This window comes from Mustela lutreola, chromosome 14 (assembly GCF_030435805.1).
Source record: "Mustela lutreola isolate mMusLut2 chromosome 14, mMusLut2.pri, whole genome shotgun sequence".
Classification (NCBI taxonomy): Eukaryota; Metazoa; Chordata; class Mammalia; order Carnivora; family Mustelidae; genus Mustela; species Mustela lutreola.
Window position 1 is genome coordinate 72,864,612 of NC_081303.1, and position 18,178 is coordinate 72,882,789.

Here is an 18,178-nt window from a genome sequence, read left to right on the forward strand (position 1 = left end):
ACAATATAAGGAAATAACACGCCAAATCCAGCCCATATTATGGGCTCAGTAAATTACTTATCAACACAGACATCTAGTCTGGAATATATGTATTTTACGCCCAATATTCTTCTCCACATATCCACCCAGATTCAAAACTCAGTTACTCATTTCTAAAAACAACCAGCCACTCAAATATGTGTTGAGACTCGGACATTAGCAAAGTTGAGGGACAGGGAGGGCCAGTCCCCGCCTGGAGCATGTGGTTTCTTCCTACCTTCACTCTGTGCACCCAGACCCAACCCCGATCGAGGTCCACAGCAGAACAAAGGGTATTTTTGAATCGGGATTGTCCTTCGTGAGAGGGCCGTCTTAGTTTAAAACCTGTGACACACACACACACACGCACGTGTATAAAATGTCTGTTAACACAGCAATGTTCAATTTAATAAGCAGTATCGTGATGTGTAGTTTACAGTACAGTAAACTCAGAAGTGTACGTCACTCAAATATATTCATATATTCATAAAAATGCTTTAGAGGAATCAGCATATTAACAGCAGTTGCTTCCAAATATTAGAATCCTGCTGATTTTTCTTTTCTTTTTTGGTCAATGTGTTTTATATTTGTACCTTGAGAAAGTGTTTCAAGAAGAAAACTTTTAAAAGCTAGTTCCTTCCCAGGATGCTTAGAATAGAAAGGATGGGGCGCCTGGTTGGCTCAGTCGGTTGTGTCTGACTCTCAGGTCACGATCTCAGGGCCGTGAGAGCGAGCCCCGCATCAGGCTCCAGAGCGAGCCCCGCATCAGGCTCCTTGGTCGGCACGGGATCGTTTTGAGATTCTCTCCCTTTACTGCATCCCTTTCCCCGCTTGCTCTCTCTTTCTCTCTAAAATAAATGAATCTTTAAAAAAAAAAGAATAGAAAGAAAAGTCCCACATTTCTAGCAGAGGTAGGGCCCGTCTCCATTCATTCCTCGTTGTTCTGTCCTCGGGAGCCGCTACGTCTCTCCAAGGAGACTGTGATCCCCAAAGATCTTTGGGAAGATGCTGGAAAACCTGGCATCTGGGCCAGGGTGTCACCAAGTTTGGTTCCTCTGGGAGCTGGGTGTGGCCTGGGAGCAGGTGGGGTGGAGTCCCTAGTGTAGGTGGTGCTTCGGAGTCCTGCTGAGCGGCCTTGGGGGCCACTGGTGCAGGGTTCGGGTCCGTCCAGCGCTGAGGCCCAAAGGGAAAAAAACTTGCCAGTCTTCAAGAATAAACGAGGCAAGAATGCTGCAGAGAAAAGTAAAAAGGTGGTAAGGAGGGGGTGATCTGAGGAGGGGTTGTCCAGACAGGTCAGGGGGTCTCCCCCGAGAAGTGAGGCCCAGGGGAAGGAAGAAGGCCAGCCAGAGCCCCAGACCCCCCCTTCCAGGAAAGACCGTCCCACATACGCCGTCTGGACATGCCCGGGATTCCTTCTAGCAGGCAGGTCTGCACGAGGGGTGAGAGTTTGATGGTCCTAATGCTGGTCCTAATGCTGAGAGATCGCAAGTGTCAGAGAAGTTTGCTACGGGTATGGCTGGTGAGTGGGGGCGGGGCATGCCTGAAGCCCCACACAGCTGACCCCAAATCCTGGATCCCTCCCATACCCAGTGCTGACGCCATGTCCCTGAATGAGCCACAGGCCTTCACATGCTCCTGGCGCTGGGCCTCAGTCACTGCTCCTGAGACTTCCCTCCACAGGGCTCCCTGCTCCCCGACCCCCGGACGAGGGGCTGGGCTGCTCCAGCAGAGTGGGGGCTGGGACTGGGCCAGTCTGGGTCCTCCAGCCTCCACCTAGTCACAAGCTCTGTGGAGGTTTTGGGCTCAGCGCCCAGTTTTCTTTAACCTCAGGGAGCTCTGTCCTTGACGGATTGTGGCCTGGTTTCCTCGATGGCCCCAGAGTCTTTCCGACTCCCCTCCGGCCTCCCCAGGCCCGTGTCCCATCGGAATCCCGGGTCGGAAACAGCACCCGGCTCAGCCCCAGCCGGCAGGCCTCCGACTCCGGGACTGATTCTGAGGAGCAGGGTTGTTTGGGGAGCGGCCTCCGAACCCGCGACGGGATCACAGAGCAGTATGGGCGGTGTGGCCGGGCTGAAGTCTCTCACACGCTGACATTCGGGGGCCTCGTGCCCTGTCCCAGTACGGCGCCCCGACTCACAGCCATGAAGCATCCGTGTTCGGCCTCCAGACGCAGATTCGGGCTAACAACGGAACGCACGGGAGAGCCCGCGTGACCTGGACTAGCCTCCGTCCGGCCTGACCACGGCCCCACGGAGAGCGGGTGAGGGGCCGGGAAGGAGGGGCGGCTGCGGCGGACCGTGGGGTGGCCCGGAGCTGGCGCGGACAGTGGAGTGGAGGCTCTCAGGGCCGGATGGCCTGATCCCAGCCCAGGCCCGGCCCTCACGCACCTTCGCACACGGCCCCCGCGGCCCCGCGGTGGTCGCAGTGGAAGGTCTCCACCTGCTCACACTCAGCCAGGGCCGCCTGCATGAGCACCGGCGGGTCCTCGCCCACCAACGGCGGGTACAGCGCGCCTGCGGGGGTGTGATGGCCGCTCCGCAGCCCAGCTCCCGGCACAGCACGGCCACGTCCGCATGTCCCAGCTGCTGTCACACACGGTGCCCCCAGCCGCTGCCCGTTCCCCCCCACCTGCCCTCCGCAGCGGTGGGCGCCGTTTGCCAAGCGGATTCTGGGCGGAGGCTCTGCAAACGCGGGGTCGGAGCACATCAGAAATGCGGGAGGCAAACGGGAGAGGCTGTTTGGTGGGGGGGGGCTTGCTGACGTGGGGGTGCATCTTCCAAGGGCAGCCCCCGCCTACAGACCCCTGGGAAGAGCATTCTGAGCATTCTGAAGATCACGGAAGGTAGGACACAGGGGTTTGTGTTTGATTCTCCAGAGCTCAGAAAGGTCTTGGAAAAACAGAATGAAGGCTAGAACTAGGTCTTCCCTACAGAGGGAGCCTGGGGACGCCAGTATTCCGGTGGCTGAGCTGCCCCAGTTCTTCTGAGAGCAGCTTCAGGCCCCGCGGGTGTCCTCACCCACCCCAAGCCCGCTCCTTCTGCAGCGGAGGACGAACAGGCCACAAGGTTAACCCACACTCTGCCCATCTCTTTGCTTGTTTTTCCAAACTGGAGCGACCTGTAAGGAGGCCTTTTCTGGAGGGTTTGCAGCAGAGAGGAAGGATGGAGCCCAGCGCTGTCAGGGAGCAGCCCCCTTTCTGAAGACAAAAACGGTGGAGAGACAGAACAGGAAGACGGGGCATAGGAGCCAGCCCCGCACTCGGCCGCGTCCGGTCCCCACTCTCTTGCCTGCGGCCCTCGTGGTTTTTCTGGCCCAAGCCCGTTTGTATAGCGTCTCTATCCTTTGCAACCAAAGTGCCCATCTGACACGGCCGGTTACCAGACTCACGGCGGAGGCCCTGCAGGATCAGTAAACCTGGGGAATTACAGGTACCGTGTGAACGAGATTCTCAGAGACTCACAGACTGAAAAGACAGAGCGTATGTAAGGCGCCGTGAAGACGGACGACATAACAGGCTTCATCCAGTAGAAAAATAAACAGCGAACTTTGTATATCCCAAACAGAACATTCATGTTCTTCTCAAATTCCGCATAGAGAAACGCCTGAGTGGTTCGGTCGGGGAAGCATCTGACTCTTGGTTTCGGCTCAGGTCGTGGTCTTGGAGTGATGGGATCGAACCCCGGGCCGGACGCTGTGCTCAGTGGGGATCTGCCTGAGGATTCACTCTCCCCCTCTGTGCCTCCTCTCCTTGCTCTCTCTCTCAAATAAATAAATACATAAATAAATAAAATAAAGTCAAATTCTGTATATAACATCCACAAAAATGACAACTGTGTGTGAAGCCGTGAAGACATCTTAGTTCCCCAAAGTAAATGTCGTGCAACCCCTGTTGTTCAATCAAGTTTAACCACGAGGACAAAGAAGAAATCTATTGAGAAATCAATGAACTAAAGGATAAAAATGAAATCTATTCGTTGTTTTAAGTCCCGAGTTATAAGAGAAATGAAAACCCATATTCCACATACTTTAGAAATTAAGTGAAAATGTTAGACATCAACACTTGTAAGGGGTAATGAAAGAAGTACTTGGAAGAAACATATGTTTTAGATGCATTTACGACATGCAAATAAAGAGGAGTAAATAATTATTTCCTTGAGAACTTAGCAAAGGAGCAACAGGAAATAAGCCTAAAGCCCCCAGGAGGAGGATATGCGGAAGGTGGGGGAGAAGATGAACCAGACCTGAAGGAACTAGAAAACCAGAACCCACATAGATCTGAGTCACAAAAGTGCCCCCGAGTCTTGAAAACGAGCCATTACATAGACCCTCGTGGGCCGGTCCCATCAGGAAGGAAGTAGCTCAAACGTATCAGAAGTAAGGGGACGCGATCTCGCGAACCTGGAGGCCGTCTGAAAAGTGCGTGAGAGGAGCGGCCGACAGCATGTGATGACTTTGAAGATCTAGACAAAGCGCCCATCTCGTTGGGTGAAACCATCCAGATTAGAAAATTGGGAAAGACTGGTAGGAAAGCACATCTGACACTGGGGTCAAGATCTCCCAGGCTCGGGAAGTCCCTGCCGCTGGTTCTAGACCCGTCTCCAGCAGTAGGTGAGTCCAACACAAAACAGTTGAAAACAAAACTGCCACAGCACGGTGACCACGCAGAGCTTCTGAAATCACGCCTCTGTGGCTAACCTCTCCCGGATGCCAAAACCAGACAGTCGGGTCACTTCTGCCCACGAGGACCCGGTGACTAAGAAGGACTCGGCAGGAACCCGATGACTTCCCAGAGCAGGACCGCCGCCGTGCACGTCTCCACAGTGATGCGTTAGAGGGGACACATCCCGTGACCACCGCTCTGCTTCCTGACCCTGTCCTCCAGATCCCCCTGGGCACCCAGCGGCCAAGCGACCTGGGAAAGTTACCAGATCTAAAGCCCATTTCCTCGTCAGTGAATAGAGCATCATTACAGAGACCGAGTGACATAAGCCTGCTGAAGGTTTGGATCCCAGAGTCTGTTTGTTCACGGTTTTTCCACAGTTTCCTGAGTACTGAAGAGGCGAGTTGAACCTCCCGCTCTCCGCGGGCTGTGTGCGTGCAGGGCTCCTGTCCCCTGCGGGCCCCGCATTCCCCGAGACCAGCGCAGCCGGTCCAGCACAGAGCCCTGCAGACAGGGACTAGCCCCGCTCCCGCGGGAGCATCAGGCCCGGGTTGGGGTGCGGACGGTTATGTCCCGTGCAAAGCAGAGCCCAAGAGCTGAACACCAGCTTCCCGACAACAGGATCGTCCAGCAGAAAGGATGCTTGGCATGACCACCCCATGTCCTCTAGGACACAGAGACAAGTCCCACCTGTGACGCTGAGTGTCACCGCCTCGCTGCACTGGGCCCCCAGGCCGTTGTCAGCCTCACAGGAGTAGTTTCCAGAATGTTCTGCGGTCAGAGAGAGGTTGAAGGACGCTCCTCCTCCAGAGGGAGCCGAGCTGCTCCCCAGGATGACGTCCTCGAGGTAAAACCGGTACCGGATCGGGAAGGAGCCACTCTGGGCCTCACAGCGAAGCTCCACCATGTCCCCCACCACGGCCCGGGTCCCGGGGGCCCTGAGGGTGAGGACAGAGTGGGATGCTGGGTCTGAGGGAGGCAGGGGCCACCGTCAGAGAGGGTCTCTCCTGCTGCACAGACTTACAGCCCGTGCCGTCCTTGCCCCAAGTCCTCACAGGGTCCATCCAGCCCCTGAGGGACGCCTCTTGTCCCTTTGTCCCCTCCTGGAGCTCGCCTGCCACTGCCCCGCCACCTCACAGATAGCCGGCCGCGTTCAGGTGGTTTCTTAACCTCCTCATGGCCTGTCCCTCGTCATCCTTGGTACAGCCTCACTGCCACAGAAGGAGACTGCTCAGTCACTGGCTAATCAGGAGAGCGACACTCACCTGTGACGGTGACGTTCAGGGCCCCGCTGCGGGCGAGGCCGAGGCCGTTGTCCGCTGTGCAGTAGTACCACCCTGTGTGACTCCCCTCGGCAGCAGGGATCTCCAGCTCTGCTCTCTGGGAACGCTGACGTGTGCTCCCCAGACGCTCCCCCGTGTCCTCTCTATGCCAGGAGAACGTGGTGTCCCCTGTGCCTTCAGCCACAGAGCAGACGAGGACCAGACGCTCCCCTGCAAGCACGTGGCCCCCCTGGGGCAGGGTCTCCAGGAGCACGGCAGACACTGGGACACCTGCGTGATCACGAGAGGACAGGTGAGGGCAGGTGAGGGCCTGGGGTGGAGGTAACGTCCCCTGCTGGGCACCCAGGCGGTGGCACTGCTGGAAGCCAAGTGTAAGCAGAAGAGCGTTTGGTGAGGAGGGTTCACGCTGAGGCCCCTGCGGCAGGACACCTGAGACCCCACACCCTAAACTGTGGCCCCACTCTTCCTTCACACTCACCAGCCCTTGATAATGACAGGCCATAGTGACCTTGCTTCTCCCTCATTCCCAAGGCACTGGGACGGCGGGAGAGGGGGACCACAGGACAGTGGCACAGGGAGACAGAGGGACAGGAGGACGGTGGGACAGGGGGATGGCAGGACAGTGGGAGAGAGGGACAGGGGGATGGCAGGACAGTGGGACAGCAGGAGAGGGAGACAGCGGGACAGGGGGACGGTGGGACAGGGAGACGACAGGACAGCGGGACAGGGGGACAGTGGGACAGGGGGACAGCAGGACAGGGGGACATCAGGAAAGGGCACGGCAGGAGGAGCACGGGCTGGCTCTGCCACTTACTCACCGCGTGATCTCAGCGGGTCAGTGCACCTGTCCGACCCCGCGTTTCCTCCAAGAAGCAGTGTGGAGCCCCGTCCCAGCCTGACAGAGCTCTGCTGGTGATGAAGGGAGAGCCCCATCCTGCGGCTGTCTCAGGGTCCGGCACCCGGCAGCCGTCGGCAGCACTGCTGTCCCCCACACGGCGTGGGGCAGGGGCGGACGCTGGCGCGGTGTGCCTGCGTTCCTGTTCCAGCTGGGTGACCCCGGGCAGGTCACGTGGCTGCTCTGGGCTTTCAGTCGCCGGGTGTGTGACATGGGGACACTGATGAACCACATTACAGATTCCCCAGGGCTCTGCGGGGCCCCCAGACCTGCTCGGAGCAAGGCCTGCACTTGGAACACCTCCTGCAAGTCCTCCCTGTCCTGGGGTTCCTGGAACCGAGCCCAGCAGCCCATCAGGCCTGGCATTTGGGAGTGCTTTTCGGGGCTGGGGCTCTTCCTGCCATTGCTGCTGTTGCCCCCCACCCCGGGCTCTCCCAGGGCAGGGTGTTCGCGGCTGGGGCAGCTCCCTACAGACGGACGCCACCATTATTTACCTCTTGTTCTCGGAGTGTGACACAAGGTGCTCCAGGAGAGCTTACGATGGTCGCTTTGCAGACCGGAAGAGCAGGGCCAGGGAGACCGGGCCCCCGTGGCCACTGACAGCAGAGTCCAGGGGAGTCCCTGAGACCCTGTACCCACCACGCCCGCAGGGACAGGGGAGGCACAGCTGGCGTCTCCAGGGAGCCCTGCTCCTCTCCGTGTGACCCAGGGCCCCGCCAGCAGCCCCGCCCCTGGGCTCACTCGGCACAAGCCCATAGGACCGAGGACTCAGCTTCAAGACGCTGTGGGACGCCGTGGCCACCGCACACCAGTAGTATCCTGGTCCTCCCTCCATATGGCCAAGATCTGAAACTCCGATGCGTTTCCGTCCGATCTCAGGGTGTGTTCATCCCTGAAGAAGGAGGCGCGAAGCTGCGTCCCCGACCTGTCCCTGGGAAGCTGGGTGTCACAGGACAGGGTCACTGAGCTTCCCTCGGTGGGCTGCGAGGGCCTGACGGTCAGTGTGGGAGCCGGAAACAGCTCTGGAGGGAGAGACGGGACAGAGCAGCTGTCGCGGAGGCTGCGGGTCCTGCGGGAGGTGCCCTGTCTCCTCAGCCCCACCGAACAGGACACACAGACACGGACTCAAGGTCACACAGCCACCACCGCCAGGACACACAGACACGGACTCAAGGTCACACAGCCACCACCGCCGTCCCCTCCCTGGGTAATGCGCCACACCCCGGTTCCCACCTCATAGGCCCTAGAACAGCGAAGCCTCACCTTGGACCGTGAGCCGTACAGACCTCGTCCTCTCTGTCGTCAATCTGTAGAAGACCAGCTGGCGGACCTCACGCGACAAGGAGCCGCTGTCACTGGGGCTCGCGTTTGGGGTGGTGTAGCCTGAGGCGTGGTAGTGAGTGGCCGGCAGAGACTCATCCTTGTAGTACATCACCTCCCCTGTCATGCTGCCGCTCACCCCAGAGCACCGCACCACGACCTCGTCTCCTTCGTAGACATCGTGGGGCAGGTCAGTGCTCAGCTGGTCTGCAAGACGCCAGACGCCGGCAGGGCCAGCCGCACCCCTGGCCCTGGCCGCACGCCCAACTCCCGCTCTTGTGGGGCAAGGGTGACGCACACACACGCACACGCACACGTACACACACGCACACGCATGCACGCACAGCCCAGATCCCCTGGAGCCCTTCCTGACATCGTGCGTCTCCCATGATCCTGTGAGTGTCATGTCTGTTTAAAAAGTTTCAATCCCATTTCTGGACCAAATACTGATTTTTAAACCGTAGTTAGATCTCTGTATCCACTCAAGGTGACCTCCTGTCCCTGTGACAGTCAGGATCAGCTTCCTCTGCATCTCTCCTTCCTCGGAGGCTCAGCCCAGTGGGTACAATTCAAAGACCTTCCTGTCGTCTTCTCCCTGATGAAACAGTCCAGCCGTCGGGACACTAGCCCCGGGGCTGGCGTCTCAGTCTCTGCAATGAGCCCATCCCGAATGCCTTTTCCAGAGGCTTCTGAGAATCCTTTGCTGGACGGCCCCTGTAAGAAGGGGTGGGCTTCTCTGCTTGCTCAGGTCCGTGCCTCCCCTTGGAGGACAGTGGTCCCCAGAGCTCAGGGTGGCTTGGTGTTTGCCTCTGCCCCAGCAAGGGCAGGAAACGCATAGGGGGACGGGCTGGACGTCGGAGCTGGAAGTTTGTGCAGAGGAAAGGGCCAGCCTTGCAGCCGCGGGCTTTAGGGGGCAATATTTCAGCCGACCACTGAGCTAGAAATTCAATTTATATACTTATAAATCAATTTGTATTTGTTCAAGTACCAATTTAGAACCGTACTCCTAGGGCTGGCTTGCAGACACGTTTGCCATTCTCATAAAAAGTCTAATCCCAGGGCTGACCTTGGCCTGTGCGTTCCCCGTCGGTGGAAAGAGGAGCAGAGCTGGACATGGAGGAATTGGACGGAGAAAGAAAGGAGGCCGGGAGTGTGTGTTTCGTCTGCGGGCTCTGCCCTGTGGCTGTGAGTTTACGGGAGACGGACGGCGTCCTGGCCTCAGGGAGCTGCCTCAGAAGTCAGACCACCCTCGCGGGGGCCCTGGGTCCAATCTCCAAAGTGGGACAAGTGGGACCCGTAGAGAGAGGGGACTCCCACATTCTATGAGACATTTTTTCATCTTTTGCATTTTCTGTTCTTGCACATGCGTTGCAACACTCGCAGTATTTCCCTCCAGGGATCCCTGTCTGTCTGACACGTTGAGGGCGCAGGCGCAGAATTTTTGTACTTAAGAAGCTCAGAGCCCGCTCGGCCGTTTGAGAGTCTCACCGTGGGACCAGGAGGCGGGCGTGGCGGCGGGTCAGAAACACTGACAAAAAGAGACACGTCTTAAGCCCTCCTGGAGGCCAAAAGTTTTCTTCCTCCACATGGAGCTTGGGCACGGTTTTCAGTGATGATGACAGAGATGAAACCAGTCTGATTAAGGAGCGTTTGAGGAAGAAAGACGCGGGTGACGGAGCTGCCAGTAATGACAGAGCTAGAGGCTGGGCGAGAGGGGGCTCTGGAGCTTCTGGGGTCTGGAAACGGGATCCGGCTGTGAGACACTTGGGAGCGGGGCCTGGACTTCAACGTGTGACTGACAGACGCTCCCCAGAACCAGGCACAGTCCCCACGCACGCACCTCCCCGGGTCCTACGAGGCGGAGCCAGAGAACACTCTTGCTTAAAATCACCGCAGACGCGATACAGTTTGTATCATCAAATACACAATCATCGGGTATGTACGGATGCCCTCCACCTCCCCACCGTGTAGGAGGGTGAACACGTCTTCCAAGGAGGAGTTACAGGGAAAGTGTAACTGTCTAATAATAGAAGACAAGTTAGGCATGGTTCGTTTGCAGTCCGAGGGGACATTCAGGGGACGGCCCTGTGTTAGGCACAGCCTCTCCCTAGCATCCAGTTGCCTCTCTGTGGTCAGTGTGTCTCCCACCGTGGCCTCTGGTGCTGCTGGGGGTCGGGCCCAGGAGATGTGCAGAATGTTTACTCAACAGTAACTGCGAACGGTTCGCTTGCCCTTCCCGGGCACCTTTCTTCCGGTCCTAGGGCTCAACAGCAAGGAGAAAGGAATCCATTGCCTTGACGGGGTCCGGGGTGTAGCCCATTCAGCAGGCAGATAGCAGCTCAGAGACTAGGGACACCGGACTGCTCCTGCCCAGTGGGGTCCAGCCCCCACTCGCCCCACCCCAGTCCTGACCCCCGTCCCCACCGCCCCAGCTGAGAGGCCAGACTGGCGGCCCCTGCCTGGCCTACAGAGTGGGCCTCCCAGAGACTGGAGAGAGCAGAGAGAGGGTGACTCAGCAGACTGGGCGTCCAGAGCCGCTGCAAGGGAAGAGGCAGACCTCACCGCCGGTCAGGGCCTGCACGCTTCCTAAACCCTCCGCCCCCTCCCCACCCGGCCTCTCCGCCCCCTCCTCACCCGTGCCTTCTTCCCTCTGCCCCTCATCTCCTCCCCGCGCTCCTCTACTGGTTTTCCTCCGGCCTGGTCTGTTTCCTTCCTTCCCTCACTCACAAACAGCCTCCCCTGGAACCGACGGCTCAAGACCCAAACGCTTCACAGATGTCCTCCCCGAGCAGTTATTGCACGGAAGCTCCATGCCGTCTCTGCTCCTCTTGCAACTTCTCCGGTGAAGACTGACTCGCGCTGGAAACAGATCGTCCGCCTGCTGGCGACACAGAGGCCAGGCAGAGCCCGGGAGGAAACGAGGCGTCCGCTCACCTCCCGTGTGTGCTTCCCTGTTCTTGACCCGGCTCTGCATTTGTGCCCGTGTGCAAGGATCAGGCCCGGCTCTGCCTTTGTGCCCGTGCGCAAAGGTCGGGCGTAGCAGCAGGAGCCACGGGCGGATCTACAGCTGGCGGGACTCGAAGCCACTCCACAGGGAAAGTCAAGGAAAGGAAGACATCAGCCCCAGGCGTGGCGGCTGGTGTGGGCGTGGGGCTGGGACAGAGCAGGATTTCAGCGGGCTGCAAATAGAGTTTACCCTAAAAGAACATTCCTCTGATGTCCTGTTAAGAAGTGTTCCAATTTTCCAAGAGATCAACACCGAAATGAATGTTTTAAAGAGAGCAAAGGGCATGAGTCTTTGCAAAAGAGATGCAGAGTCCTTTGTCCTCCTGGGAACCTGCTCTGCCCAGTACTGGCCTGCGTGGTACCTCCTGGTGCTCAGCTAGAAAGTGGGCCCATCCCCACTCATCCGCCCGGAGACACAGGTGCTCAGGAGCAGGCTCTGTGATGCCCGGGCACCGGTGGTTCTGCCACAGCCGCACCCCAGCTCTGCTCCAGCACCCCACTCACCGAGGACCAGAAGCAGTGGCCACAGCAGCATGCGCCTGGAGGCAAGGCACTATCCCAAGGACAGTGACGGGCAGCTCAGGGGCCACTCAGTCCTGGAACACAGTCTCTCCCCATGGGCTGTGAAGCCGGGATTAGGCACCAGGAGGAACCACTGGAAAAGCCCAGTGAGATGAGGCCACGGGGTTGCCGGTGGGTCTGTGACAGGAAGGGACACGGCTATTGCCAGAGACGGGGCATGAAGGAGGTAGAAAGGCCTGACCTCGCTCTTCCTGTGTCTGGGGCCTGCGCAGAAGCCTAAGAGGTGGGCTGATGCCAGCTGCAGGGGTCATGCCCCCAGAGCACAGAGCAGCAGAGAGGGCGGAGATGCATCTGGGGTGTGCGTGAGGGACTAGCAGAGTCCTCAGTGGGGGAGAAAAGGTTACACCAGCATTAGAAGCTCCTTCCAGCAAAAATCCTTCTCTCTCCATATTGGAATCTGCCCATTTCCACCCAAGGCCATCAGTGGGATAAGATTAAGAAGATACTTAGAACACACAGAACATCTGCATCATCTCCAGTCAGCAACACCAGGGAACAATACTGAAAAAAAAATAATAAAGAAGACAAACGAAGACCTCCTTGCTAGCAATTTCCAAAGGTAGCTTTTTAATGCAGCTATAGACCTTCATGACGTCTTTCCCCTAAGTCAGTCTGCTCTGAGAATACGGAGCGCACACAGGACTTGGAGAGACCCAGAGCTTATCTCTCTGCTGATCTATATCTGGAGTCTATGGGGAGTGGGAAGCTGGAGGGGCAGCATCTGAGGGCCCAGACTCCGGGCCTGCCTCCTTGACTGTGTGGGAGAATGGAGGCCACCAAAAGGTCACACCACACGCATTCATATGCATGCTATTTTACAACCTTTCTGATGCTTCACCCTCTCGAAGTGTGGGCACGTTCATGTTCTGGGAAAACGTCTAATCAGCAAGAAAAAGAGAAGAAAGTGGTTAAGTCAAAGCAATGTCGGAGAAGGAACAAGACTGTGTGACAAAGACGGGGCAGGGGGAACGGCGGAATCAGAGGCAGGGAAGAAATGAAGTCCCTGGAACCTTCCAACCATGAACCAAGGATTTAACAGCAAGTGGTGACAGCTAAGCAAGAGATGGGTAGCAAGTTGGACGGCTGGTTGTTATTACATGCTCCTTGGGATCTTGCTACAGTGTATAGTCACTTTATGTCCCCCAGACACACAAACACACAAAGGGAGAAGGGCTTTTCAGATAAATCGGGAGATTCAAAATTTGCAGAAATAATCCAGGAACATCAGACAAGAGCCACGAGTCCACCGCTGGGCATCACAAAGGCTCGGCAGCATAAAGATGGACAATTACATATTTTCAAAGGACAGAATCCTGAAAATAGAACTTTCTTTTAAAAGCTTTTAATAAAAGAAAATAAATAAAAGCTTCTAATGGAGACAGTTTGCTTTTTTTTTGAGCACTTTTTGTGATGAGAGCTAGCCCGTCTCCTCATTGATTCCGCTGCAGTTTGAGCTGTGAGAGAGTCTGCGGTGCTCTTCCCAGTTGGTCCTCCAGACCAGAGAGCAGAGGCCGTCTTACGATTTCAGAGCAGGTTCCCCTTGTCTGCGGCATCCATCCCTCCCTTCGGGAGAAGACACCCAGTGGGGAAAGGGGGACTTCCTGGAGAAAAGGCATTCTTGCAATGTTCTTCAGGTCCACATTTCTCCTTTTTTTCCTGTAAATATCTGGTCCCTCTGAGTTTAGGGCTTTCCAGGTCGGATGAGCAAAATCTCACCCAGACCCAGGAGAATGAGCAGATGGCAAGGGTAGGGACTAAGGTGTCCTCAGAACAGCTACAATCTGCAGACCTGGGAGAGCTCATCCCTGAAGCGTTTGGCAAAAGGGGCTGGACAGTCAACGGTCATTGAGGCAGGCATCTGATAGGCTTCTGTCTTAGGGAGCCATCTTACCCGGAGGCTCACAAGAACTAAGAGAAGGGGAACCCATGAAGCTGTCCACACTAGGGGATGGAGGTTCTGAGATTAGCACAGGTGGGACTTCTCAAACTTTAAATCTTGCAGCCCTTCCAGAAATTTCGTGAACTTCTACCGTCTCACCTCCATGTCCCAGGTGGAGGAGATTACCAGAAGAAGAGGAGGAGTCACGAAGGCAATGGGTACCTTCTCTTGACAGTGGCCTTATCTGGAGGTCCATCATGCCTGCTGCAGCAGAGGGACTCTGGAGCAGATCCAGTTAAATAGGAAATAACCCCCCTCTTGGGCTCTTGGGAACTTTGGCAGGGAAAGTCTCTGGGTGGCACACTTCCTGTCTGATGTGTCGTCCCGACAATGTTCTCCTGCCCTCTACTAACCCAGGTCACTGATGCTGACATAGAAAGATTTTCAAAATCCTCTTTTCTCCTTTTTCTTTGGGGGGTGATGTTCGTGTTTCAAGATCCAGCACAGCCTGTGAAGGGTCAGCCTGGAGTCTGTGGTACATTTGGTCAGTAGATGATGGTCACGAGGAGCATCATCTCCTGGCTATATTCTGGTCTGGCCATCAGTCTAAAGTGAGTGTGGGGAGAGCCAGGGTATGGTCGGGGACCGTGAGAGGGTCCCATTTATAATAATATCCTAAACCCTCAAAGTTCTGATGCCACAGGAGTTCCTGTCTCTCCAGGACAGAGATGATCAGGAAGGGCTACGGACAAGCACAAAAGCTCTGGTCAAGTTCCAGAAGTGGTGTGTCAGGTGGGTATTGACCAAGAAAAGGAGGCCATTTTGGGATGTGGGGTCTTGAAGCCCCCATCCCAAGAGTAGAGAGGTGAAGGCAGAGCTGAAGGATTGAAGCTGATGTCCACGGCCATCACCTGCTCCCGAGGAGGAAAAGGGGTTCCTGTCAGCAAGGGGCTGCTGCCTGGGAACCAGCTGGTGGTTGGAAACCCAGCCCACATCTGTGTGAGGAAGTCCCCAGGGCCCTGCCAATCCGGGCCCCGGCACAACAAGACACAAGGTCAACTCAGACGGCACACGGGAGCATCTCTGCCCCAGGACCCGCAGGCCACGGGCAAAGGTGGTGGCGGAGTTCCAGAAAGCTGTGGCATTGAAAACGGGGCTCCTACCATTTCAACCTTCCTTGTCATGAATCTGAGCACACTCCCTTCCGTGGCCCGAGTCTGAGGTCTCAGGGGATGGAGCACCTCGCCTACCCTCGCCTCCACTCTGGTGTGCTTAGAGGCCTGTCCAGAGACTGTCAAAGTAAAAGGTGGCAGGCAACACCCAGAGGGCATGCTCTGACCAGGGCGAAGAGTCGAGGAGTCTGTGTGAGTTGGGTTCTCTTGGATTCCAAGCACAGATTCTGTGAGATCATACAGTATCGCTCTTTCTCTGTCTGACTTACTTTGCTTAACATCATGCTCTCCACGTCCGTCCGTGGGGTCCAAAATAGCAAGATTTCCTTGTTTTATTGTTCTCTTTGTTTGTCCTGTGTTCTTTATGGCTGAGCACTACGGTCTGTATGCACACAGCCATCTTCATCCACGCAGAAAGCCATGTGCGCCCATGCTGCTTCCGTGTCTTGGCTGCTGTGACGGATGCTGCAGTAAACTCGGGACGTGGACATCTTTTCCAGTCTGTGTTTTCATTTCCTTTGGATATATTCCCAGGACTGGTTCTATTTCTAGTATGTTGAGGATCCTCTATACTGTCTTTACCATCGGTCTCCAACAACACTAACGTCTTCCGTTACTGTGGGACGTGCCGAACTCAGGACACTGGCACTGGTGTGGTCCTAGAACTTCTTCAGAGCTGTCATGCATTTATTTGATTTACTGTGGGTATGTGTCTCTGTGTGTGGCTGTGCAATTTAAAGTGCGATTTAATCACGTGTGCAACTTCCTGTAATTATTGCAACAACGAAGGTACTTAGCTGTCCCCACTACACTGTCTAGCCCTCCACACGCCTCCCCAGTCCTAAGCTGCCATTCACCTGGTCTCTACCTGTACAACTATGCCATTGAACAAGGTGTTATACAAATGGAATTACAAGGCGCATACCCTTTTGGGGCTGGCATTTTTTTGTTCGGCCCAACTCCTTGGGGATCCTCCAAGTTTTTGCCTGCATCAATTGTCTGTTCCTTTATTTTTTTTATCATAGAATGCAGCACACTTTCCTGAACCATTCAATTCTGAATCTCCGAATCCACGTTTGGGTAGTTTTCAAGTTTGGGTTATTATGAATAAAGCTGCTGTAAGCATTTATGTACAAGTTTCTGCTAAAAAATAAGTCTTCGGTTCTCTGCCCACGAGTGTAAGTGCCGGGTTATATGGTAAGTCAATTTTTAATATACACTTTTTAAATCTGCTGAGTTATTCTCTGGCGTGGACCTGCTGTTTCTCACCCCTGGGCGTGTCCAAGGGACCTCGCCCTCCGCGTCAGCAGCAGCACGGAGTGCCAGACTTGGACTCCACTTGTGGCCACTCTGGCTGGTGTGTTGGGACAGCTCACTGGTTTTGTCGGTTTTTCTCCAGTAGCTGGTGTTGTGCTCTGGTCCTGGGCTCCCTTGCCCTGTGTGTGTCCTCTCTGTTGGATGTCTTCTGTCTTACATCCAGTCTTCAGTTTTTCTAACGGTTAGTTTTGACGTCTTTAAAAAACAGGGCCTAGGTACCAGTAAATTGTTGGCTATGTGGTTTGAAAATATGTTCTCCCAACCCATAGCTTGGATGTTAGGAGGATTCAGGGGCACTTGCACCCCTGTGTTCACAGCAGCAATGTCCACCATAGCCAAACTGGGGAAGCCAAACTGTTAGCCTTCAGTCTTATGGGGCCATCTTACCTAACAGGGGTCTCTGCAAAGCAAATGTTTTAACTTTTTATGAGGTCTGATTTATCCATTTTCCTTCTCATGAATGTTTTTTTAGTCTTTAATCTAATACATCCTTGCTTAGGAGGAGGCCCTGATGAGCTTGTCCTTCTTTTGTAGAAGGTTTATAGCTATACCTTTTATATTTAAGTCCGTGGTCTGTCTCCAGTAATTTCTGTATGAGGCAGGTGACGTGGGTTGGGAGTTCTGTTTTCGTTTTGGTTTTGCCTATAAATACCCAATGTGCCATTTGTTTCAAAAACGCTCCTTTCCCCTATTGGCTGGCTTTTGCCCCTTTATCAGATGTTAACTGGATATATTTGTGTGGTTCTCTGTCTGCGTTCTTGAGTCTGTTCCGCTGGTCTTTGTGTCTGTCCCTCTGACAACACTGCGCAGTCTTGCTTACTGTAGCTACTCAGCAACTCCTAACACTGGGGAGAAAGATCGTGGCCGCTCTATTCTTTTCCAAAACTGTTTTGCCTATTCTATAGACTTTCCCTCTCCACGTACCTTTAGGGTAAGCTTGTTTATGTCTACAGAAAGCTTGCTGAGATTCTGATAGCAATTTTGTTAAACCTACAGATCAGTGTAGGAGGAATGAAATGTGTACTACTGAATCTCTGAATCCACAAACACAATATGTCTCTCCAAGTACGTGGGTCTTCTTGGATTCCTTTTCTTTGCGTCTTGTAATTTTTAGCATGCAGATGGTGCACCTAATTTTGTTGGACTAATATCTAAGCCTTTCACTTCTCTTTGAGGGTATTATAAATAGCATGTGCCTTATTTTTATTTCCACTTGTTTGCTGTCAGTATGCAGAAATACAGTTGATTTTTGTGTGTCAGTCTTGAATCCCTTGACTGGATAGAGCTCACGTTTTATTTCTAGGAAGGGTTTTTTCTTTGTTTGTTTTTGGTGGATTCTTGGGGGGTTCTTGTATAGGCAATCATGCCACCTACAGATACAGGCAGTTTTTCTTCCCCCTCATTCGTGTGCCTTTTTATTGCTCTTGTCCTATTGTAGTGGCTATAACATCCTGTCTTATTGAACAAGAGTGCTGAGAACAGATTATCTTTGTTTTGTTCTTAATCTTAGGGAAGAAATACTTGGTACCTCACTGTTAAGTATGGTGGGACCTCTCGAGTTCCCCTAGATGCTCTTTACGAGGCTGGGTCTTGATTTCCACTTGTTTGAAATATATTTTGCTTTTTTTTTTCTAGTTTATTCATTTTCTAATTTAAATTCAATTAGCCAACATATAGTACAGCATTAGTTTTTGGTATGAGGTTCAGTGATTCACTAGTTGCCCGTAACACCGCGGGCTCATCACATCACCGGCCCTCCTTACTGCCCATCACCCAGTCGCTCACCCCTGCACCCACCACTCCGTCTGCAACCTTAGTTTGTTTCCTGGAGTCAAGAGTTCCTCATGGTTTGTCTCCCTCTCTGGTTTCTTCCCATTCAGTTTTCTCTCCCTTTCCCTACGGTCCTCTGTCCTATTCCTTATATTCCACATAGGAGTGAAACCATCTGACACTTGTCATCCTCTGCTTGACGTATTTCACTTAGCATAATCCCCTCCAGTTCCATCCGTGTCGATGAAAATGGTAGGTATTCATCCTTCCTCATGG

The 18,178-nt window shown here is 54.5% G+C and overlaps 1 protein-coding gene and 1 pseudogene across 1 annotated transcript; both read right to left on the minus strand.

Annotated features, from left to right (window-relative positions):
* Positions 1-2,098: 2,098 nt before the first annotated feature.
* On the minus strand, positions 2,099-5,856 carry LOC131814485 (soluble scavenger receptor cysteine-rich domain-containing protein SSC5D-like; annotated as a pseudogene).
* On the minus strand, positions 5,798-8,551 carry LOC131814486 (Fc receptor-like protein 4). Its single transcript, XM_059145412.1, has 4 exons — positions 8,521-8,551; positions 8,120-8,383; positions 7,648-7,878; positions 5,798-6,231 (listed from the first exon to the last, which is right to left on the minus strand). Exons 1-4 carry the CDS (start codon positions 8,549-8,551, stop codon positions 5,921-5,923), a joined length of 837 nt encoding a protein of 278 aa, XP_059001395.1. The 3' UTR covers positions 5,798-5,920.
* Between the last annotated feature and the right edge of the window lie 9,627 nt (positions 8,552-18,178).